The following is a 23656-nucleotide window of genomic DNA, read 5'->3' as shown; positions in this document are numbered from 1 at the left end:
GACCAAACGCAGGCAGATGGGATTAGATTGGTCGGCAGCAACTCCCGCCATGAGGCGCTCCCTCGGCGCCACCCCTCCTGCAGCGCGGCGCTCCCTCGGCACTGCAAAGTGTCAGTATGGATTTCTGTGATTTGCAACTAGGGTTGCTCAGTGCTGGAGACGTGCGGGGAGGAATCAAAAAGATCAGTTCCACAGACAACACCGGTCTGCCTCAGGCGGGTAGGTGGACTTCTTACCTGCACAGTGACCCCAGCATCCTAACACCCCTCGGGCACTATTCTTCCCCTCCAATGCTTGCAATATCTTCAAGGGGAAAGGGGTTTGGAGACCAGGTTATGCTAATTGCCAGCTGCTTCCCTCTGACTCTGTCCATCTCTCCCCACCACCCCCACCAGCCTCCCAGCCCACTTTGGCGCAGTTCCACCTGCAGCCTCCGAGCGGCAGCAGATCTCCACGGAGCCGCCAGACGCAATGCGGTGCCTCAAAAACGCATCAGGGACAATTACTGTCCGCCGACAAATATTACCCAGACAAGCAACAATGACTAACAGCATACATTAAGAACGACCTTCATTTCTGGGCAGCAACAGGGGCCGAATTATTGCAACAAAATAAAAAACAATAAAAAGGTAGAATAATTTTTAAAACATTTTAACTTGGAATTATCCTTTCAATAAATTACCCAGCAGATTAATTTTTAAATTATAGATTACTCTTTGATCCTTTCCAGTAGTCTGCACATAATTCTTCAAACATGTTAATTTTTAAATCCATACATAACTCCTTGCAGAGATTTTAACCACGGACAGGGAAAACAGGAATTTAATTCGCCCTAACGGTGAATATACTAAGCTGGCGACCATCCAGTAGTTGTTCGTTCAGAACGTTGCAAGACAGGCAGGCTTTAAACCAACACAAAGCAGGATATTTAAACCAATTTTAATTTAATCCAGTGAAGCGCAAGAATGATTGAAACAAAACAGCATTGCAATGGGATTTGTTTACCTTAACTCCAATACAACTGGGTTCTGTGCTGCTCCTGGCTTGTGTACTTGCTGATTCCTGTATCACCTTGAATTCTGCACCTTCCAAGAGATTCAGGCTGCAGGCTCCTTTGGCACCAGGCACCAGGCATGCAAAGGTGATGGGGGGGGGGTGGAAATAAGGCGAGTGATGCTCTACTTTCCCACAATCCACAAAAGGACTGACATCAGCCCCCGGCTCCTGAGCATCGCACCCAGTCTGCACAAGAAAGCCCGTCGCCGGCTCGTTTGGAAAAGGGGACCGCTCTTAAAGGGATCGCGCCCTTAAAGGGGTGGGGGGGTGGGAGACCCCCGCAGCCTCTGCCAAAAACATTGCAGTGCCTTTGGGCTGACGTCACAAAGGCGGGGACAGGGGATTGGTCCAAGCGGAATCGGGGGCAGTGAGTGGCTGGCATGGGCAACAGGCTGGTTGATTGACAGCTGAGGGGGGGGGAAGAAACTGGTTTGATTGACAGCTGAGGGGGAGGGGAACTGGTTTGATTGACAGCTGGAGGGGAGACTGGTTTGATTGACAGCTGGGGGGAGAGGACTGGTTTGATTGACAGCTGGGGGGAGAGGACTGGTTTGATCGACAGCTGGGGGGGTGGAGAGGACTGGTTTGATTGACAGCTGGGGAGACTGGTTTGATTGACAGCTGGGGGGGTGGAGAGGACTGGTTTGATTGACAGCTGGGACTGGTGCCTCTGACTCTGCGACACGGGTTCGATCCCCGCCGCCGCCGCCGCCGCTGTGCGGGTTGCACCTTCTCCCTGTGACCACCCAACACCCCAGAGTCTCCCACCCGGTGAAGGGGAGAAACTTGTGGAGAATTGGTCACGGGGGATTCAGAGTGCAATGGGATTGTTCGGAGAGATGGCATCGCCTTGATGGGCTGAATGGCCTCCCATGTCACACGCAATGGGGACCTTCTCTGTCTTTTGCCTCTACTTCCCCAGCCCTTCACTCATCCTCACCTCCATATTCCCCTCCTTCACAATCTTCCTCATCCCCTCTCCTTGTCCCCTCTCCCCTCCCCTCCCTCCCCTTCCCTTCCTCCCCCTCCCTCTCTCCTCCCTCCTCCTCCTCCCGCTCCCTCCCTCCCCCTCCCCTCCCCCTCTCTCCATCGACCCCCTCCCCCTCCCTTCTTCCCCCTCTCCCCCTCACCCCACACCTTCCTCCTCCCTCCACCCCTGCCTCCCCCACTCTCCCTCCCTCCCTCCGTCCTGTCCCACACTCTCACCTCTGTCCCTCTCTCCTCCACCCCTTCCAGTTGTCCTTCACTAATCCATCCTCAGCCCCTCCCTCCTCCCCTACCCTCCATCCCTCCTCCTCACCCTCCATCATCCCTCATCCCTCCTCTCACCTCCATCCTTCCCTCCTCCTCTCTCCTCAGTTTTTCACTCCCTCTTTCTCTCCCTCCTTCCTCCCACTTCCCCGCCGCTCTCCCCTCCCGCGGGGGTGGGGTGGGGGAGGGGGTGTGTGGGGGTTGGGGAGGGGGTGAGGGGGTGGTGGGAGTGGGGTGAGGGGGTGGGGGTAGGGTGAGGGTGGGGGAGGGGTTGGGGTGAGGGGGTGGGGGTGAGGGTGGGGGTGTGTGGGTGAGGGGGTGGGGGTGGGGCTGTGTGGGGGAGGGGTGGGGGCGAGGGTGGGGGAGGGGTGGGGGTGAGGGTGGGGGAGGGGTTGGGGTGAGGGGGTGAGGGGGTGAGGGTGGGGGTGTGTGGGTGAGGGGGTGGGGGTGGGGCTGTGTGGGGGAGGGGGTGGGGGTGAGGGTGGGGGAGGGGGTGAGGGGGTGAGGGTGGGGGCGGGGGGAGGGGGTGAGGGCGGGGGGAGGGTCCGGGTGTGAATCGAACCCGCCCGGGCCCTGACGCGTTGCCCGGGCAACCGTGTCGGGAACTACAGCTCCCAGCGCGCCCCGCGGCCCCGCACTTCCGGCATCCGGCGGCGCGGGAGAAGGTGAGGAAACGGAGGGAGGGCGATCGGAGGGAGAAAGTGGGAGAGGAGGAGGGAGGGGGGAGAGGGGGGAGAGGGGGGAGAGTGGGGAGGTGGTGGGGTGGGAGGGAGGGAGGGATGGAGGGGGAGTTTGAAGGAGAAGGGGAGGGAGAGGAGGAGGGGTGGGAGGGGGGAGGGAGAGGAGGAGGGGTGGGAGGGAGGAGGGTGAGGAGTGGGGTGGGGGGGAGGAGGAGGGGTGAGAGGGAGGGAGGGAGAGGGAATTTGAAGGAGGAGGGGAGGGAGAGGAGGAGGAGGAGGGGTGGGAGGGATGGAGGGGGAGTTTGGAGAAGGGGAGGGAGAGGAGGAGGAGGGATGGAGGGGGCGTGTGAGGGAGGAGGAGGAGGGGTGAGAGGGAGGGAGGGATGGAGGGGGAGTTTGAAGGGGAGGGAGAGGAGGAGGAGGAGGGGTGGGAGGGAGGGATGGAGGGGGAGTTTGAAGGAGGAGGGGGAGGGAGAGGAGGAGGAGGGGTGGGAGGGAGGGATGGAGGGGGAGTTTGAAGGAGGAGGGGGAGGGAGAGGAGGAGGGGGAGGGAGAGGAGGAGGAGGGGTGAGAGGGAGGGAGGGATGGAGGGGGAGTTTGAAGGAGGAGGGGGAGGGAGAGGAGGAGGAGGAGGGGTGGGAGGGAGGGATGGAGGGGGAGTTTGAAGGAGGAGGGGAGGGAGAGGAGGAGGAGGGGTGAGAGGGAGGGAGGGATGGAGGGGGAGTTTGAAGGAGGAGGGGGAGGGAGAGGAGGAGGAGGAGGAGGAGGGGTGGGCTACCGCATGTAATCCCACAGTTACCCGGCACAATGTGTGTGGTTTGCACACCGTCAGTCTCTCTGTATTCACAATTCTAGTGAATCGGAGAGTTACACTGCACAGGAACAGGCCCTTCGGCCCACAATGTCTGTGCTGAACACAATGCCGAATTAAACTAGTTCTCTTCTGCCTGGAGATCCCTATCCCCCCACTCCTTGAATGACCGATAAAGAAAGAGCCAAACATATTCCCTGTGAATATTATCAATAAACTATACTTCTGAGATCAGTTAAGGGATGTAAGCGGATTTAACTCTCCCGCCATGAGAGGTTCTGGCTGTGTCACCGGGGGTCTGTGGTGGCAGATTGTGCTGACTGTCTTGTGATATACGTAGAGCAGTACCGCACAGGAACACGATGCCAAATTAAACCAAATCTCTTCTGCCTGCACAGGATCCATCTCCCTCCTTTCCCTGCCTATCTAACAGCCTCTTAAACCCCACTACCATATCTGGCTCCACCACCACCCCTGGCAGCCCGTTCCAGGCACCCGCCGCTCTCTGTGAAAAAAAACTTGCCCCACACATCTCCTTTGAACTTTCCCTCTCTCATATTAAATGCACGCCCTCTGGCATGTCCTCATGTCCTTGACATTTTTACCCTGGGAAAAAGATTTTGTCTACTCTATCTATGCCTCTCATCTTATAAACCTCTATCAGGTCTCCCCTCAGCCTCTGCCGCTCCAGAGAAAACAACCCAAGTTTGTCCAACCTCTCCTTATAGCTCATGCCCTCTAATCCAGGCAGCATCCTGGTGAACCTCTTCTGCACCCTCTCCAAAGCCTCCACGTCCTTCCTGTAATGGGGCGACCAGAACTGCACACAATACTCCCAGAGCGGCCAAACCAAAGTTTTATACAGCTGCAACGTGACTTCCTGATGCTTGTACTCAATGACCCGACCAATGAAGGCCTTCACTGATCGGGACATTGTGTGTAAGATCTGTGGGAACAGTGCAAGTGGGCCATCACACTGACTCTTAAGGACAATGAAAATTCAGGAGGGAGACCTGAAATATTCTCTTTCTAAAGGGAGAGAAACCAATAACTGTTGTTCCAAGGATTTGAGTGGTTGGTTCATTATAACTTCAGAGAGGCACTCTAAAGGCCCTCGTGTCTGTTCTGCCATTCAGTGGGATCATAGCTGATCTGTTATCTCAGTGCCACTTTCCCTGACTTTCTTAATAAATTGGTAATTGGCTTATTATTGTCACATTTACCGAGATATGATGAAAAGCTTTTGTCTACGTGCCATCCAGACAGATCATTCTGTACATCAGTACGTTGAGGTAGTAAGAAGAAACAGGATGCAGGATGTAGAGTTACAGCTACAGAGACAGTGCAGTGCAGGTAGACGAAGTGCAAAGGCCACCATGAGGTAGATTGGGTGATCAGAGGTTCATCTTTTTCGTACAGGAGGTCTGTTCAAAGGTCTACCAATCTCACCAGGTGCAGACGAGCTACAGAAGTAAACGTGCAGGTCGAGCAAGTGGTTGGGACGTTATGGCGCGGGACATTTCACTGTGCGCTTGTTTACTTTGCAGTTGGATCCCTGTGTGTAGTTTTAACCTCTGTACCAATTGCAATTCATTCTTCAGTCAAAACAGAAAATGCTGGAAATACTCAGCAGGTCAGACAGCGTCTGTGCAGAGGGAAAGCAGAGTTTCGTGTTGAAGACCTTTCATTCACACTGGCCAGTTCTAACACAAACAGGACAGCTTGGTTATCTGAATTTCTGTAATTCAATATGCGAGTCCCAAAGGCTGCAACGTACCCCAAGTGTGAACTCGAGAGCAAGCACCTCACCCTCTGCCTTGGCATGTTGCTGCCCTCAACATTGAATTCAACAACTTCAGATAACCTGCCTTTCCTGTTTGTGACAGAATGGCCCAGTTCTGAACATCCACTTGTAACGTGAACTAGATTTCCTCTCTCCACAGATGCTGCCTGACCTGCTGAGTGTTTCCAATGCTTTCTGTTTCTGATCTCCAAATTCTGCAGTTTTGTTTTAATTTTCATTACCCCCTGGGATGGTGAGGGTTTGATGTGTGTGGAGGGGAAGGAAGATGTGTTGAAACCCTCCAGGGAATAATGTTCAAATGCAGGGAATTCCCAGAATGGGCTGGGTAGGTGCTTCCCAAAGGCCGGAGAAGCTGGAATTAGAGGGCACTTTTTTAACGTCATCTGGGGTATGGCTCGGTGGCGCAGTGGGTAGAGCCACCACCTCACAGCCCCAGAGACCTGGGTTCAATCCTGACCTCCGCCATGGGGAGGTGGTTAATTGCCCCCCCCCCCAGTGTGTGTGGGTGAGGGGTAGAGTCTGGAGGGGAGGGGCTGAAGTGAATGAATTTGTTCTGCACAATATTTGGGGAATCTGTACTAACGATGGCCCGTCTCTCTCAGACAGCGGAGGGACATGGCGAGCTCGGGGAACTCCACGGTCAGGGTGGAGGCGGGGATGCTCAGAGGGGCGCCGAGGGACCGCGTCCACCTGCTCCCGGTCGACATCGAGTCCGACGGCAACGCCAGAGTCGACCAGTACTTCACACCGGCGGTCCAGGAACGTGATGGCGGTGAGTCCCTGCGCAGATTTCCCATTCCCCTTCCTTCGTAAGACGCCGGTTGGGGGTCACTCACCGTGGACGGTTAAGTTCACTGCAAGAGTAAGACAACCCGGGAGGCCACTCGGCCCGTTGAGCCTATCCTAGCTCTTCAGTTCACTCCTCCCTCCCCAACCTCCCTGCAACATTCCCCTCTTCAAATTTTTATCCAGTTCCATTTGCTGAGTCTCCGGAGGATCACGGGGAACAGAAGAAGCCCACCGTGTGCTTGCCAGTTGCAAAAATCCCCTCGGTCCGATCCCACACACCCGTTGAGTCATACAGCACGGGAACAGACCCTTCGGCCCAACCTGACCAAGGTATCTTCCTGAGCTAGTCCCATATTCCCTGTAAACCTCTCCTATCCCTGTCCCTGTCCAAGTGCTGATGAAATTCTGCCTCTACAGGTGACGCAGCAGGTCAGAGCCGCTGCCTCACAGCTCCGGAGACCCGGGTTTGATCCTGACCTCCGGTGCTCGGTGTGGAGTTTGCACGTTCTCCCTGTGACCGGGTGGGTTTCATCCCACGTCCCAACAAGGTGCGGGGTCGGTGGGTCAATTGCCCCTAGTGTGTGGGTGTGGGGGGGGCGGAGGGGGGGAATGTGCAACCACCTGCTCACCGCCGCTGCCCTGTGGCCAGAGCTTCTCCCCTGCACGTCTCCCCTCTGTGGTACCGGTGTGATGGGATACCCCCCACCGAGAGCAGGGAGACGGGGTCAGGGCGGGGGTGAGAGCCCGGCAACTCAAGCCACACCTCCTCCCTTCCAGAGCTGCTGGTGTCCTATCGTGGCCGGGCCCTGCGGGGTCGGGATCTCCCTGTGCCCGCCGGCTATGTCGGGCTCGTTCTGAGGGAGGACCGGGAGCCGTGCTCGGACGAGGAGGTGAGTGAGTGTTGTGGGACAAGTTCGAGGTCTCGAAAGTAAAGGACTCTGAACACAGCCTTAGAATCAAATGATTTATTTACAAAGGTTAACGCGGGGATAAGGTAACGGGGCAACACACACGCACACGCACCGGTAATAGTGAATGTGGGAAAATTGCAACAAGGGTGAAATACACACACGCACGCACACACACACAAACGCACGCACACACAACGAACTGGGTACACACAATCAAGGAAAAGCCCTACGCTACCCGCCACCCCTTGACTCAGTGCTGGCAGGGCTCCACACCCCCCTGAATCCTAACAAGATGCTTCTAGACCTGTCGAGGTGCACAGCTTACCGGTGGTCTCTCCAGCGTTGTTGCACGATTCCTCTGGGGGCAACAAAGAGACAAAACTAGCACATGGGGCACTCTTTATAGTGCTGGAGGGCTGGGGGTAGTCCAGCCCAGGTAGTGCCAGCGGGAACTAATCGATCACCGGAGACCAATGGCCCGAGGCCAGGTACAAAGGTGCTTAAAGGGCCAATGGTCAGGTATGCACTGATGGGCGGGGTGGAGCCAGGCCTTGATTGACAGTGGTGTGTCTTCCGCCCAGGTGCTGGGCCGTGCTGTCACGTGACAGCCCCGGCCCTCCACAATACAGCGAGCAGCGGGACGTGGAGAGGATTCCCGCTCTTGTTGGGCAGTGGTGCTCACCAGCAGACGGGGCCAGAGCTGAGGGTCCCAGCTGTCTGGCACTGAGGACTCGCCTTGGGATGGGATGGGATGGGGGGGTGGGGGGGAGAGTGGGGAAGGGAAGGGGTGCAGGGGGAGCTCAGACCTGAGGTGGGATGGGGAGTCGAACCTGCTGCCTGGCACTGGGGTGTGTGCCAACTTGGGTCAGCGACGGTTTGGGGAAAGGGTTGGGTAGGGGGTGCTTGGGGGAAGGAGAAACTGCTGGAGGAACTCAGTGGGTCGAGCAGCATCCATGGGGGGGGGGGGGGGGGGGAAGGGACTCGACGTTTCGGCTCGAAACCCTGCATCGGGTGTAAAGAGGGGAAGGGGAGGGTGGCGAGGGATTCTGAGGCGATTGCTGGGGTGTAAGATGACAGGGAGGTAGGGGGAGGGCAGGGGGGGAGTGGAGCTGGGAGACAGTGGCAGGTGAATGATTGGAGGTGGACAGAGAAGGGAAAGAGAAGGGGAAAAACAGAGCAAAGTGGGGCCAAGGTTGGAGACGGCTGCTGGAGGGAGGGAGCAACACCAGGGCTGGACTCTTGACAAGTAGAAGTGAGAGTGGGAGCCATCAGGGGAGAGGTGCATGGCGGTTGGAACCGGTTGGGGGTGGAGGGGAGGGGGGAGGAGAACCTGTGTGTGAAGTAGATGGGAGGGGACAAAGATGTGTGAAGGGAGAGCTGGGGGTGGTGGGCTTCAGGGGAAGGGATGTCCCGGGCTGGAAATTTCGAGGGAAGGGGTGAAGGAGCTTGAGGTTGGCAGGAACAGCACGGGGACTGGGGTGGCAAATTTCCACGGAGAGGCGTTAAGACTCCAGGCCGGGCCAGTCAGAACGACAGGCGTCACAGTGGGCAGAAGCGCTGCCTCACAGCCCCGGAGACCCCGGGTCGATCCGACCTCCGGCGCTGGACTGTCTGGTGGACTTTGCACGTTCTCCCTGTGACCGCATGGGTTTCCCCCCCCCCCCCCCCCCCCCCCCCCCCCCCCCCCTCCCCCCCCCCCCCCCCCCCCCCCCCCCCCCCCCACGGGTGCTCCTGTTTTCTCACACATCCCAACGACGTTGCGGGGTCGGTGGGTTAATTGGCCCATCTAGTGCGTGGGTGAGGGGTAGAATTTGGGGGGTGGGAATTGATGGGAATGTGGGGGAGAATTTTTTAAAAAATGGGATTGATGCAAAACAAACTGCTGGAGAACTCAGCGGGTCAGGCAGCGTCCGTGGAGGCAAAGGAAGAGGCGTTTCGTGTTGAGACCTCGTCATCAGGACTGAGTGGAGGGGAAGCAGCCAGTATAAAGAACACCCCTCCCACTGCGTCCCCTCCCCACTGTTCCCGTCTGCCCTCCCCACCTCCCTTATTTGGTTCCAGGCTCCACCTTCCTCTCCTATCAGATCCCACCATCTGCGGCCCCCTGTCACCTCCACCCCTCACCTCCTCTGTCTGCCCCTCACCTGGATCCACCCAGCCCTTGCCCCATCCCTTCCCCTTATACCGGCTGTCTCCCCTCTATTCTTCCAGTCCAGATGAAGGGTCTCGACCCAAAACCATTTCCCCCCACAGATGCTGCCTGACCCGCTGAGTTCCTCCAGCAGATTGTTTGTTGTTCCGGATTGCAGCATCTGCGGTCTCTTGTGTCACCATTAGTGGAGGTTGGTGGTTGATGGCTGGCACAGACGAGTTGGGCCGAAGGGCCTGTTTCCGTGCTGTATCTCTCGATGACTGTGTAACCCTGGCTGTGAACCGCAGGAGCGCACCGTCAGGGTGAAATCGGCCTTCTCATCGCTGACCTACTGGAACCTGGAGACCCGACCGACAGCAGATGACAGCGTGGTCATGGCGATGACCTGGCCCAGATCGCCCCAAGCCGTGAGCTTTTTTGACATTCTCTCTCCTGCACTGATAGAAGCCCCCCCCCCCGCCGTCGTCACATCCCACACATGTACCCAGTGATTTACGTTGGCATCAGACGGTGCAGGAGACAACAGGGCTGGTGGAATTCCAGAAATTTCTGGCGTGGTCCATTCAGCCCTCTTGCCCCAATGGCCAAAGGGGGCCGTTTAGGTTAAATCTCTCTCACCAGCCTGTGCGACGGCACATCAGGAGTTTATCCAACTCTCTGAGTCGTGAGTTCCTGACCCTGTAAACTTTGCCCAACCTCCTCTAACATCTTGTCCTTAAAATTTATTACCTTTGGATACTGAATGCTCTGCTGTGTGAAGGAGATGTTTCCCATTTACCTTCTCGAAATGTTACACCTCTGTTTAATCTCCCCTTGGTCCCAATAAGAACACCAGCCCAAACTATGTCTGTTCATGTTGACGAACAGAGGTATCTAGGGATCCAAGTCCATAGCTCGCTGAGAGTGGCCACACAAGTCAATAGGGAGGTGAAGATGATGTACGGCATGTTTGCCTTTATTAGTCGAGGCACTGAGTTCAAGATTGTCCACCCCTCCCATCCACAATTCCCATTTATTGTATACCCCCTCTCCTCGTTTGCCCTTCCCCTCTGGATATTCCCAGAGCCAACCCCTGCCCCTGTTGCTGTTGACAACATTAGGAAGTACGTCTGCAGACAGAGGGGGAGTGGCAGTCGGGGAGCTTCTGTGCTGCCCCCAGAGAAGGGAGGCTAAGTGGGGGGGGGGGGGGGGCGTGGGTTGTGATGGGAGGACAGCTGTGTTTAAGAGCTGGGGCTGCGTTGTGTGTTGCAGATCCACGCCCCCAGTGGGAGGAGAATGAGGCGGCAAAATCACACCGGGCCCCTCTGCTGCAGAGAGAAAACTTCCTCGCAGCCGTTTAGCGCCCTCGTGATGGTTGTGCACCTCCCAAATAAAGTGTTTTTAAACTTTTCGGTATAAACGAGTTTCTTAATAAAAAGCCACAGCGACTTCAAAGGATGCAAACCAGGGGCATCGCTTTGGATTAACAGCACATTTGTCCGCACGGGGCTAACTCTGGGTTACAGGGGCGATGGGTCTGACTTTGGAGTCACAGTGGCGCAGCAGGCAGAGCCACTGCCTCACAGCCCCAGAGAACCGGGTTCGATCCAGGCCTCCGGCGCTGTCTGTGTGGAGTTTGCACATTCTCCCTGTGACCGCGTGGTTTCCCCCGAGTGCTCGGTTCCCTCCCATGTCCTGATGGATTAGGGTAAATGGGTGGTTGATGGTCGGTGCGGACTGAGTGCGTTGCAGGGCTGCTTCTGTGCTGTATCTTGATGACTCAGAGGGAAGGCTGAAGTGTTCCAAGTCAAGACTGACACGGTCTATCGACTAACGTCCAGTGCCTTGGGTTCAACCCCTGATAAGCGGTAATCGGTGAGAACTGGGCTGAGTGGTGAGCTATGCCACTTTAAAATAAACCCACAGCAGGTAGTCCAAACCATGATACATTAATATTTACTTTCTATACAATCCAGATTACTTAAAAAAAAGCCTGTACAACTCTTGCTGGTATTACCAATTCTAACAGGGAAATACATGGGTTTACACAAACAGTCAGGTCACACAACCAGAAAGTTACACAGCACAGGACATGCGACTACATTAGGCATCGCACTGAAGCCTACCGCGTGTTCGGTGGATGGGGGGGGGGGGGTGGGTGTGGAAACGATGCAAGGCCACGAGGAGCAGTCCTCGGCGGTGTGGGCTGGTGACACTGCCTCCGCAGAACGCGCGTGTGTGTGTGTGCGCGCAGGTGCCCCTCCCAGCCTTAACCTGCCCGCTGAATCCCTCCTGTAAGAGGTACTGACAGAGATTCCTACCCACGGACAAGGACTGGACGGATCCCGTGGGAAGGAGCTCCCCCGGAGCGATTCACAGTCGGCCACCCCCCAGGTGTTGAGGCGACTCGGGTTCCTCTCGATATGTACAAACGTTGATTGGTATTTTAAAATTTCACATCTGATGCCCCCGATTCAGTTTATCCACTGCTGCCCAGAGCAAAGACTGGCTGTTCTACCTGCACCACCACACGCAGGTTCTGTCTCAGCCCAGCGGAGGGTGGAGCGGCACAGGGAAATGGGGAAAGATAAGGGAAGAAGGGAATAGTTGGGGAGTATGGGGGCGGGGGGGGGGGGGATGAGCAGGGAGATTTTCCCCTGCCCCTGCTCTATGTGAGGCTGCAGGATTGCAGCTTTGCAATGACCCATTGCAGCTCCTCAGGCAGAAACCTTCAATGTTAGGCAGCTGATGAAACTGTAAACCAGCACGATTCTGGGTGGGGAGGATTCTCTTGGGAGACCTCACCTCGGGGAACAATCTTGTCCCCAGGAACAAGTTCTAAACTTGTCCCGTTACACACTCCCACGACATGGGTCAGACACAGAGTGAAGTTCCCTCCGCACCGTCCCGTCACACACTCCCGGGGTCAGACACAGGGTGAAGCTCCCTCCGCACCGTCCCATCACACACTCCCGGGGTCAGACACAGGGTGAAGCTCCCTCCGCACCGTCCCATCACACACTCCCGGGGTCAGACACAGAGTGAAGCTCCCTCCGCACCGTCCCATCACACACTCCCGGGGTCAGACACAGAGTGAAGCTCCCTCCGCACCGTCCCATCACACACTCCCGGGGTCAGACACAGAGTGAAGCTCCCTCCGCACCGTCCATCACACGCTCCCGGGGTCAGACACAGAGTGAAGCTCCCTCCGCACCGTCCCATCACACGCTCCCGGGGTCAGACACAGAGTGAAGCTCCCTCCACACCGTCCCATCACACGCTCCCGGGGTCAGACACAGAGTGAAGCTCCCTCCGCACCGTCCCATCACACACTCCCAGGGTCAGACAGAATGAAGCTTGCTCTACACTGCCTGTACATGTTAGCCCAAGCTGAGTGTGAATCACTGTTGTAATTCTTTGCCTGATGAGGGGAAGGGACGGGGAGCAGGGGGTGGGGGAGTGGTGGGGGGTGGGGATGGGAGCAAATGGTCCTGACAGTATGTTAGCAGAGGCAGTCTTTAGACTCAGGAAGCTAAACAGACAAGGGACCTCCAGCAGCTCAGGATCCTGTGTGCTTGAGCTCAGTTCAGACCACCGTTCAGTCATCGCCCGAGGCCACGTCGCCTGCAGACCTCGACATCTTCTCTTTCAGAGGCTGACAGGCGCTCAGTACCTTCTCACCTCCCGTCCGCACGCAGGGCCCCCAGAGTCCATGTGTTGCAGCAGATAATGTTCTCCGTCACCGCTGCGGATCATAGTTGAGCATCCTCAGCCGCCAGGCGAGTCCGGTGACGCACGTCCCACCAGCCACACACCCTGGGTTGTGTGGGGGGGGGGGGGGGGGTGGAAATGGGGGCTGAGGTTCCTGCCGCTGGGTCACAGGCTGCCCTCGTCCTCCTGGAAAGTGCGCAAGTGCTGTCGGTGTGCAACGGCCTCCTCCGCCCTCCCCGCCCGCTCCCCCTTCTCCCGGTCAAACATCCAGCCAGAGGGCACTGTCCGTCCGCCAGAGATCGATGGGAGGCGACCAAACCCGCCCAACTTGATACAAGCCACTGGGCTCCCGGCCGGTCTCACCAGTCAGCGGAGATGGGGGGTGGACCCTGCCACACTATGGGCATCTGTGCCTCCTGCTCCTGGGGGAGCGCTGGTGTTGGGGGGGGGGGGGGGGGGAGTGGCAGCGGGAGGGATGGAATGCTGACTGTTAGCTCAGCACTGTTAGGCTGTGCGCTGGAAGTGGAGGATGAAGAGCAGTGGTAGCGACTGTTGGTCCGTACAGTCCCAAGCAATGGGCGGTCTCCCTCTCTCTCCCTCTCCCACTCCCCCTCCTGGCCAGCACACAGTTACCACTTGCCCCTCTTGCTCCAGTCCTTGGGCGTGAAGTGCAGGCACTTCGAGTCGATCCTCAGGTGTCTCTTCATCATGGCCTTCTCGTGGCCTTCGACGATGTCCTCCGACAGGGTGAGGATGTATTGACCCTGGAACAGCCCAACACCCGGGGGTGTTTAATCTGGGCGCGCCGTGCTCACAGACAATTCAGCACAGAGCTCTCTACACTTCCTTCTCGCCACCCCCCACTCCCGCGGCGCGGCGCTCCCTCCCCGCCGCCCCTCCCGCGGCGCGGCGCTCCCTCCCCGCCGCCCCTCCCGCGGCGCAGCGCTCCCTCCCCGCCGCGCGGGGCTCCCTCCCCGCCGCCCCTCCCGCCGCACGGCGCTCCCTCCCCGCCGCCCTTCTATAAGCACAGTGCCACATTACAGCTGTTCCATGAAGGAACCGCCTCCCCCGGCATCTGGGTCCCTGACGGACAAACTGATCTCCTAGCAACCAGCATCAGTCAAACCAGCTGCCCAGGTGGGGTGGGGCTGCTGCGGGAGTTCGCAAGCGTCTGCTTGCCCACAGCAGAAAGGGAACACAAGGGAGGGTGACCCAGCTACCCTGCCAGATACAAGCGGGGTGCCTACCTTATAGTAGTTAATCAGATTCAAATACTGCAAGGTAGAAATGACATCCTCCTTCTTAATGCTGGTGAGTTCGCTGATCTCACTGAGCAGAGAGAGGGGAGAGAGGCGTTAATAAGACAGGAGGGTTTTGGAGTTTGTGACTGTAGATTCGTCAGCCCCTGAACGTTACCCTGGACAGCTTCAGGGTTCAGTCTTGGCTGCAGCCCTGTAACCAACCGAGCTCCCAGCTCCTGGCCCTCGGTCTGTTCGCCCTTGGAACATGATACAGGTAGTTCTGCTGTAATGCCACAGTCGCGTCCCTGAGAAGCCTCGCGTTACGGAAAATCGCATTATGAAAACAATTGTGTTGATGGAGAAGGGGCTCGGGGCTCGAGAGTTACAGACACACGATAGTGAAACTATTTTTCCCCCACTGGAATTTCAAAACCATGGGTGTTTTTAATGGAACAGTACAGCACAGGAACAGGCCCTTCGGCCCACAGTGTTGTACTGAACCAATTAAGTGCCCAACTAAACTAATTCCTTCTGCCGACACAATGTCCATACCCCTCCATTCCCTGCACACTTACGAGCCTCTTGAACCCCTCTATCGTATCTGCCTCCACCACCACCCCTGGCAGAGCATTCCAGGCACCCACCGCTCTCTGTGTAAAAAAACTTGCCCCGCACATCTTATTAGCTTCTAATAGTCAGAAGTTTATTTTGTCACTAAAGACTGTATGTGACATTGTTTAATAGAGTATCAATAGAAGTGATTGCTTGTCAGTTTCCAACGTAATGCTCTCAAGTGGCCTCCCACGGTGAAACAGGCAGTGTGTTCTTCAGAGACAGATTACTTTGGGGCTAGTTCCTGAATGAAATTGTATTATAACTGATTCGGCCTGCATAACAGTGTTCCCCAATTCATCAACCATGTTATATCCAATTCACATTACGAAACTGTTACGAGCCAGGTTGCTACTTGGTCAATGTCCCTTTAAGGCACCTGGACAGTAGTGTAGTAGTGTGTTTGGTGTTATCTAAGGTCTGGAAGACTATAGCTGGAGCGTACTGGCTGTTGCACAGAGAGTTGGAGAGAGACAGACAGACAGACAGACACTGACTGCCGGTCTCTGTATCTATGGGTGAAGAACAATAGCTGTGACTGTCACTATACGATCCATGTATGGATTTTTGGAGCAATCTGTGGAGTCCACTTTGTCTTTAACCTGTACTGGAAAGCAGGTATATCTGTGGGCGGCCACAAATCGAGTGCCCTCGGTGTGGCAGATACTTCGGAACAAAGCAATGGAGATCATCGGTGATTGAGGTGTCGTATGGGTTCCATTGTGGAACATGTGGAGTTTGTAAATTCTCTCTACATTCTCTCTATTCCCTCTACAATCTACTGTGGTTTTCAGAAGCCTTTGCTCATCGTCCTACCTTATGACTTGCTGAACTGAACTTTGAGAACTATTCCTTGACTTGGGATTTGGGAATTTGCCACACACACACTTCGAGTTTATTTTTGGGGTCAATGTTTCATATCTATTGTTTTTATTTCTCTTATTATTACAAGTAGTTATTAATAAATAGATTCTAACACTTATACATGGCTCTTTGTGTTTCTACTGTTGCTGGTATGTAACAAAATACATTTTAAAGCAGACCTACCTGTAAATAGAAACAGGCACACTCTGATTGACCCCCTCATGCCATTCAATAAGTTTATGGCTGATCTTCTAACCCAATGCAACTTTTCTACACAAGCCAAGTAATCATGTCCAAATAATCTACCAATCTCGGTCTCGAGTATTCTCGGTGGCTAAGCTTCAATGGGAGGCGGATATGAGCCTTCCCTCCACCGAACCCAATTCTTCAGGACAGGGCAAAGAGCAAGGAGGCCATAGCAAAATGCTAGCTAGCTCTTCCGAGGTGATGTCAGGAGTGGCAGTGGGGAACTCTGTCCCGGACTATTGTTGGCTTGGGGAGTGGGGAGGTGGGGGTCAACTGAAAATTGGTCAGAGAGATTTATGATCGCTGGTGAGGATGTGAAGGTGAATGGGGTGAGATGGAGCAAAGACCTCACTAGATGAACAGGCCTGAGCAGGATCGGGGCTGTAGGATCCGTGTCCGTCACCGAGAGCGAGATGGGTCCTTGCTTAACATCTCAAACGCCTCCCATCGGACGGTGCGGTGCTCCCTCAACACCATCTGTCCGAGAACGTGGCTCTCCCTCATCTCTGGTTTTGCAATGATATGATCCCACCCCCCAACACTACCCCTCCCACAAGGCAGCGCTCCTTCTGAACTGCCTCTCCAGTGGTGCAGCGTTCCTTCAGTACTTCTCCGAGGAACGCTGCCCTGGATTGCGGGCAGCAGCGAGTGAAACCGATTCCTGACTCGGAAGATAAGAGACTGCTCCCCCCCTCCCCGTGCTCCCGCCCCCACCCTCGGGAATCCTGCTCCACACTCACTTGATAGTGATCTGCGGCCGCTCCCCGTTCTCCGACTTCAGCTCCATGAGGATCTCCAGGATGGTCTGCGACCAGTAGCTGCGGTAGGAGAGCAGCCCCAGGTCAGACAGCGGCTTCTCCGGCGTTCCTGTTTTCCCCTCTACCTTTGAGAGCTCGTAACCTGGGAGGCACAGAACAGCCACACGACACAGGTGAGGGGCTCCAGTCGCTGGGAGGACAGGGTTTGAAAATCAAATACTCAAGTACAGATCAGACTGGAAGTGAGGGAACATGGCTTACTTTAAGCCCTAATGGATGCATCACAGCTTGGTATGGTAACTGCTCTGCCCGTGACTTCAAGGAACTGCAGAGAGTTGCAGACACAGCTCAGCACATCACGGAAACCAGCCTCCCCTCCATGGACTCTGTCTATACTTCTCGCCGTCTTGCAAAGCAAGACCCCACCCACCCTGGACATTCTCTCTTCTCCCCCCTCCCATCGGGCCTGAAAGCACGTACCCCCAGGCTCAAGGACAGCTTCTATCCCACTGTTATAAGACTATTGAATGGTTCCCTAGTACGATAAGATGGACTCTTGACCTCACAATCTACCTCGTCGTGGCCCTTGCACCTTATTGTCTGCCTGCACTGCACTTTCTCTGTAACTGTGACACATTATTCTACATTCTCTTATTGCTTTTCCCTTGTACTACCTCAACGCACTGATGCAATGAAATGATCTGTGTGCAAGACATGCAAAACAACGTCTGTCACTGTACCTTGGTACATGTGACAGTTATAAACCAATTTACCAACCATGTGGGAGATTATAAAACCAGAAGTGGATTACCATGGGATTAGACTGGCGATGCTCTGAATGTTAACTCGTCTGTTCCTCATGATTAAATCTCATTCTGTGATTCATTATATTCACTCCGTCCACCACGGGTTCACGCTGCAGTGCATAATGTCCATAAAATGCACAATGGTTTCTCACCCAGGTTACACTGACAGCTTCCCCCAAACCCATGACCCCTACCACGAAGGACAAGGTATTGGTATTGGTTTATTATTGTCACTAGTACTGAGGTACAGTGAAAAACTTGTCTTGCATATCGATCGTACAGGTCAATTCATTACCCAGTGCAGTTACCTTGAGTCAGTACAGAGTGCATCGATGTAGTACAGGTAAAAACAATAACAGAATACAGAGTGAACTGTTACAGCTACAGAGGAAGGGCAGTATGGGTAGACAATAAGGTGTAACGTCACAACAAGGTAGATTGTGAGGTCAAGAGTCCCATCTCAAGGGAACTGTTCAATAGTCTTATCACCGTGGGGTAGAAGCTGTCCTTAAGTCTGGTGGTACGTGCCCTCAGGCTCCTGTATCTTCTGCCCGATGGAAGAGGAGAGAAGAGAGAATGACCCAGATGGGTGGGGTCTTTGATTGTGCTGGCTGCTTCACCAAGACAGCGAGAGGTAAAGACAGAGTCCGTGGAGGGGAGGCTGGTTTCCGTGATGTGCTGGGCAGCAGGGTGCAGGCTCCCCTCTCTGTCCCAACTTAGCAATATATTGTTGATCCTTGTTAACTCTGTGTCTCAGTCCTGGAACTCTCTTCCCCACCAGCACTGTGGGAGCACCTTCACCAGACAGACTGCAGCAGTTCAAGAAGGCGTCTCACCCCCCACCTTCTCAAGGGGTAATGAGGGAGGGGAAATGAATGCTGACCCTTGCCACTGATGCCCTTGAGAGGAAAGTGAATCTACAAAGGTTTTACTTTCACATAGACTAAAGTGTTCCTTCTCCTTGCTGGCTGACGTTAAACGTCAACAGTTCCTTTCCTCCCACAGATGCCTCCTGACCCGCTGAGTTCTTCCTGCAGATTGTATGAGACGAGGAGGAATTTCTTCACCCAGAGGGGGGTGAATCTGTGGAATTTGTTGCCACAGAGGGCTGTGGAGGCCAAGTCATTGGGTGTATTTAAGGCAGAGATTGGTAGGTTCTTGATTGGTAAGGAGGTTAAGGGTTACGGGGAGGAGGGAGAATGGGGTTGAGAAAAAATCAGCCACAATTGAATGGCAGAGCAGACTCGATGGGCCGAATGGTCTAACTCCGCTCCTATATCTTGAGACATTTCCACAAGTGGGAGAGTCTCGAACGAGGCGACATAGTTGCAAGATAAAGGGGTGGTCATTTCAAACCGAGGTGCACAGGAATTTCTTCTCACAGAGAACATACAACATGAGAGCACAGTACAGGCCCTTCGGCCCACAATGTTGTGCCGACATTTTATCCTGCTCTAAGGTCTATCTAACCCTTCCCTCCCACGTGGCCCTCCATTTTTCTATCATTCATGAGTCTCTAATGTATCTGCCCCCACCACCTCTGCCGGCAGTGCATTCCACACACCCACCACTCTCTGTGTAAAAAACTTACCTCTGACATCCCCCTTATACCTTCGTCCAATCACCTTAAAATTATGCCCCCTCGTGTTAGCCATTGTCGCCCTGGGAAAAAGTCTCTGACTGACCACTCGATCTATGCCTCTTATCATCTTGTACACCCCTATCAAGTCGCCTCTCATCCTCCTCTCCAAAGAGAAAAGCCCTAGCTCACTCAACCTATCCTCATAAGACATGCTCTCCAATCCAGGCAGCATCCTGGTAAACCTCCTCTGCACCCTCCCTAAAGCTTCCACATCCTTCCTATAATGAGGCGACCAGAACTGAACACAATAGTCCAAGTGCGGTCTGACCAGAGTTCTATAGAGCTGCAACATTATCCTGCGGCTCTTGAACTCAATTCCCTGACTAATGAAGGCCAACACACTATACCCTATCAACCTGCACGGCAACCTTGAGGGATCGATGGATGTGGACAGAGAGGGTGGTGAATTTCTGGGATTCCCTACCCCAGAGGGTTGTGGATGCTGGGGGGATTTAAAGAGGAGGTGAATACACTTTTGAAAGACCAAGGAGATGAGGGCTGTGGGGAACTAATACAGACAAGGAGATGAGGGCTGGGGCAGATCAGCCACCGACAGAAGGGTGACCTACTCCTGCTCCTACTTTCTTGTGTTCTCGTCCACTGCAGGACCCAGTCCCCCTTGTTCACTGCAGCTCCAGTCCCCGTGGGGAAAGGTGCAGGAGCAGGGAACCGGGCTGATTTTCTTCCCATTCCAGACAGGAGTGATGAGGTCTCTCGTGGCCGTGTCAACAAGAACAGTAACACCACAGACTTTGGAGGGCACTCTCTGACCAACGTAGTTCAGGCTGAGAGGAGCAGACAGGCACTCCCTTCTCTGCCAATCCAGCACAGATACAGTGTATCAACGGTGCATGATTGGGAGCTTCAAGTTCCAAGGTGTAAATATCTTGGTCCAGCTACGTAGACACCATGGCCAAGAAAGCTCACCAGCACCCCTACTTCCTCAGAAGGCTAAGGAAATTTGGCACGTCTATGTCGCCCCTCACCAATTTTTACAGATGCACCATAGAAATCCATCTGAATCTGAATGCATCCTATCTGAATGCATCACGGCTTGGTACGGCAATTGCTCTGTCCAGGACTGCAAGAAACTGCAGAGAGTTGTGGACCCAGCTCAGCACATCACGGACACCAGCCTCCCCTCCATGGACTCCGTCTACCTCAGCAGAGCAGCCAGCATAATCAAGGACCCCTCCCATCCTGGTCATTCTCGCTTCTCCCCCTCCCATCGGGCAGAAGATACAAAAGCTTGAGAGCATGTTCCATCAGGCTCAAGGACAGCTTCTATCCACCGTTATAAGACTAATAAACGGACCTCTTGTACGATAAGATGGTCTCTTAGCCTCACAATCTACCTCGTTATGGCCTTGCACCTTATTGTCTGCCTGCACTGCACTTCCTCTGTAACTGTAACACTACATTCTGCATTCTGATTTCCTTTTTACTACCTCGATGCACTGATGTACGGAATGGTCTGTCTGGATGGCACGCAGACAAAAGCTTTTCACTGTATCTCAGTACACATGACAATAAGAAACCAATTACCAGTTTATTCGAATTGACACCTGCGACAGAAGTAGATCAGAAAGTGCCATTACTTACTGAATTCAATTAGCAACTTGCCGTAGCCTCTCCTCTGATATGGGGGTAGTGTTAATATACAGGCAACATTGTAATCCTCTGTTGACTCCTTCTCCTAGACGGGCAAGGAACAACTTGATAAAAACAGCCCTCGAACAAAACATGGGGCAAAAGTTACACTGCTTTTTAAACAGTGTTCTGCAAATACGATGGCCAGTTAGGTGGGCTAAGTGCCTAGTTTATCGTCATATGTACATGTGTGCACAGGTGCAATGAAAAACTTACTTGCAGCAGCATCACAGGCACAGAGCTTCAGATACACAACATTCACAAGAAAAACATAAATTATACACAATTTTTACAAGAAAGATCACACTTAGAACAAAAAAAAATGTCTATTGTAGTGCAAAACGGTCCCAGTGTCGTTACACTGAGATGGTGATCAGTGTTGTGCTGGTTGGTTCAAGAACCGAATGGTTGAAGGGAAGTACCTGTCCCTGAACCTGGTGGTGTGGGGACTTCAGGCTTCTGTACCTCCTGCCCGATGGGAGCTGTGAGAAGATGGCACGGCCCGGATGGTGGGGATCTTTGATGATGGACGTTGCCTTCTTGAGGCAGCGCCTCCCATAGATACTCCCGATGGTGGGGAGGGATGTGCCCGTGATGTATTGGGCAGAGTCCACTACTCTCTGCAGTTTCTTACGTTGCTGCGCATTCAAATTGCTGTACCAGGCTGTGATGCAACCAGTCGGACAAACAATAAGAGAAACTTAGCAAGGGTGAACCCAGAACTTCTCTCAGGGAAGGCGGAGGAGTGGAGATCTGTTCCCCGGAAAAGGGAAGGCTGAGGATTGGTCTTATGGAGGGCCACTGGAGTGAAGGGGTCCATTGCGCAGATGTGGTGATGAGGTCCCCAGTGGCGGGGGAGACTGTAACATAAGGAAGGGACCGATGAATGCGGGATGTGTGGCAGCACCTTCAGTGGTCTCCCTGTCAGTGCAAGTTGCTCCGCCAATAAAGCCACCCGTTAGTGCGACTTCAGGACACACTGGTCATCGTGGAGCAGCTTCCAGTCTGCATGAGATAGGTTCAATTCAGTTCAAAGGGAATAGGCAGAGGGCGGTGAGAGTTTGGGTCTCACTATCAGGGAATGGCAGAGGGGAACGTGAGGGGAAGTTGGTTCAACACATGGGAGCATTCGAAGAGTCAATGTTGGCCATTCGGCCCCTTGAGCCTGCCCTGTTATTCACTGTTGATCTGATCGTTCACCTCATCACCAGTTTTCTTCCCAATCCACAAAATTTCACTGCAGACTAAAAATCTATAAACTTCAGCATCGAATATAAAATAGAACATAGAACAATCCAGCACAGGAACAGGCCCTTCGGCCCACAATGCCTGTGCCGAATATGCTGCCGAATTAAACTAAATCTCTTCTGCCTGCACGTGATCCATATCCCTCCATCCCCTGCATGTTCATGTGTCTGTCCAACAGCCTCTTAAACCCCACTATCGTATCTGCCTCCACCCCCACCCCTGGCAGCCTGTTCCAGGCACTCACCGCTCTCTGTGTCAAAAACTTGTCCCACACATTTCCTTTAAACTTTCCCCCTCTCACCATAAATGCACGTCCTGCAGTACTTCACATTTCCAGCCTTGGAAAAAGATTCTGACTTGTCTACCCTATCCATGCCTCTCATAATTTTATAAACCTCTATCAGGTCTCCCCTCAGCCTCCAGAGAAAACAACCCAAGTTTGTCCAAGCTCTCCTTATAGCTCATGCCCTCTAATCCAGGCAGCATCCTGGTGAACCTCTTCTGCACCCTCTCCAAAGCCTCCACATCCTCCCTATAATGGGGCGACCAGAACTGCACACAATGTACATAGAATGAGCTCTCTGGAGTACGGAATTCCAAAGATGAACCCTCTGAGGGAAGAAATTCCTTCTCATTTCTGTCTTAAATGAGCGTGCCTTTATCCTGATTCTTGCCCCCTTCACCTTCCTGTCACCAGGGCCACATGCTCTCAGCATCCACCATGCCGAGCCCCCTCAGGAGCTTGTTTGTGTGAGAGCACATTTTGACTCTCTAAATTCCAATGAGTTTAAAAGTTTAAGGGCCAAGTTGGCCAATAAACTCCCGAGTAACGGAAAGTCACAGACTAAATGCTGGTCAGTGGGATTTGTAGCTGAGTGCATCGGCGAGAGCAGGTGCCTGAGGTGGTGGTGGAAGGAGACTCTCACGGCTTCTGGACTTGAATTGGCAAGGCAGAGAAGTCTACAAACCAAGTGTTGATAAATGGGATGAGTGTCGATGTATCTTGGGCCCAACACATTGATGCAATCAAAGGCACGCCGGTGGCTCTACTTCATTAGGAGTCATGTCACCAAAGACTATTACAAATCTCTACAGATGTACAGTGGAGAGCATTCTGACTGGTTGCATCACCGCCTGGTATGGAGGCTCCAATGCACAGGATCGCAAGAGGCTGCAGAGGGTTGTAGACTCAGCCAGCTCCATCACCGGCACAACCCTCCCCGCCATCGAGGATATCTTCAAGAGGTGGTGCCTCAAGAAGGCAGCACCTCAAGAAGGCAGCATCCATCACTGAGGACCTTCACCACCCGGGACATGCCCTCTTCTCATTACTACCATCGGGGAGGAGGTACAGGAGCCTGAAGACCCACACTCAACGATTTAGGAACAGCTTCTTCCCCTCCGCCATCAGATTTCTGAACGGTCTGTGAACCCATGAACCCCAC

General features: G+C 54.1%; 3 protein-coding genes across 12 annotated transcripts in view; 1 reads left to right on the top strand and 2 right to left on the bottom strand.

Annotated features, from left to right (window-relative positions):
* The window catches only part of LOC127587020 (kinesin light chain 2-like), a 35281-nt gene extending 33972 nt beyond the window's left edge, over window positions 1-1309 (bottom strand). For both annotated transcript variants that reach the window (XR_007958737.1, XM_052045135.1), the window contains exon 1: window positions 1006-1309. The gene's annotated coding sequence lies outside the window, so the exon portion shown is untranslated. The remainder of the gene's footprint in view (window positions 1-1005) is intronic.
* A 1544-nt stretch (window positions 1310-2853) lies between these two features.
* Window positions 2854-10852, top strand: rnaseh2c (ribonuclease H2, subunit C). The gene is made up of 5 exons (XM_052044947.1): window positions 2854-2972; window positions 6205-6374; window positions 7169-7281; window positions 9742-9861; window positions 10706-10852. Exons 2-5 carry the CDS (start codon window positions 6218-6220, stop codon window positions 10850-10852), a joined length of 537 nt encoding a protein of 178 aa, XP_051900907.1. The 5' UTR covers window positions 2854-2972; window positions 6205-6217.
* A 521-nt stretch (window positions 10853-11373) lies between these two features.
* The window catches only part of LOC127587022 (histone acetyltransferase KAT5), a 57520-nt gene continuing 45237 nt past the window's right edge, over window positions 11374-23656 (bottom strand). For 7 of the 9 annotated variants that reach the window (XM_052045147.1, XM_052045143.1, XM_052045141.1 and 4 more), the window contains 4 exons: window positions 20916-21009; window positions 16848-17007; window positions 14392-14473; window positions 11374-13908 (listed from right to left, as the gene is read on the bottom strand). In XM_052045147.1, coding sequence (XP_051901107.1) covers window positions 13774-13908; window positions 14392-14473; window positions 16848-17007; window positions 20916-21009 — 471 coding nt within the window. In that variant the 3' untranslated portion in view covers window positions 11374-13773. Of the gene's footprint in view, window positions 13909-14391; window positions 14474-15069; window positions 15242-16847; window positions 17008-20915; window positions 21010-23656 lie in introns of those variants that run through there. The other 2 variants (XM_052045149.1, XM_052045148.1) reach the window with 1 other exon arrangement.

Source organism: Pristis pectinata, chromosome 38 (assembly GCF_009764475.1).
Source record: "Pristis pectinata isolate sPriPec2 chromosome 38, sPriPec2.1.pri, whole genome shotgun sequence".
Lineage (NCBI taxonomy): Eukaryota > Metazoa > Chordata > Chondrichthyes > Rhinopristiformes > Pristidae > Pristis > Pristis pectinata.
This window is presented reverse-complemented; position numbering and strand designations above follow the sequence as displayed.

Bases quoted from the DNA above. Each gene is read 5' to 3' on its own strand.
- rnaseh2c (XM_052044947.1), top strand. From the start codon at position 6,218: ATGGCGAGCTCGGGGAACTCCACGGTCAGGGTGGAGGCGGGGATGCTC. The intron at 7,282-9,741 runs GTGAGTGAGTGT...TGTGAACCGCAG, and splicing joins AGCCGTGCTCGGACGAGGAG to GAGCGCACCGTCAGGGTGAA. The intron at 9,862-10,705 runs GTGAGCTTTTTT...TGTGTGTTGCAG, and splicing joins GGCCCAGATCGCCCCAAGCC to ATCCACGCCCCCAGTGGGAG.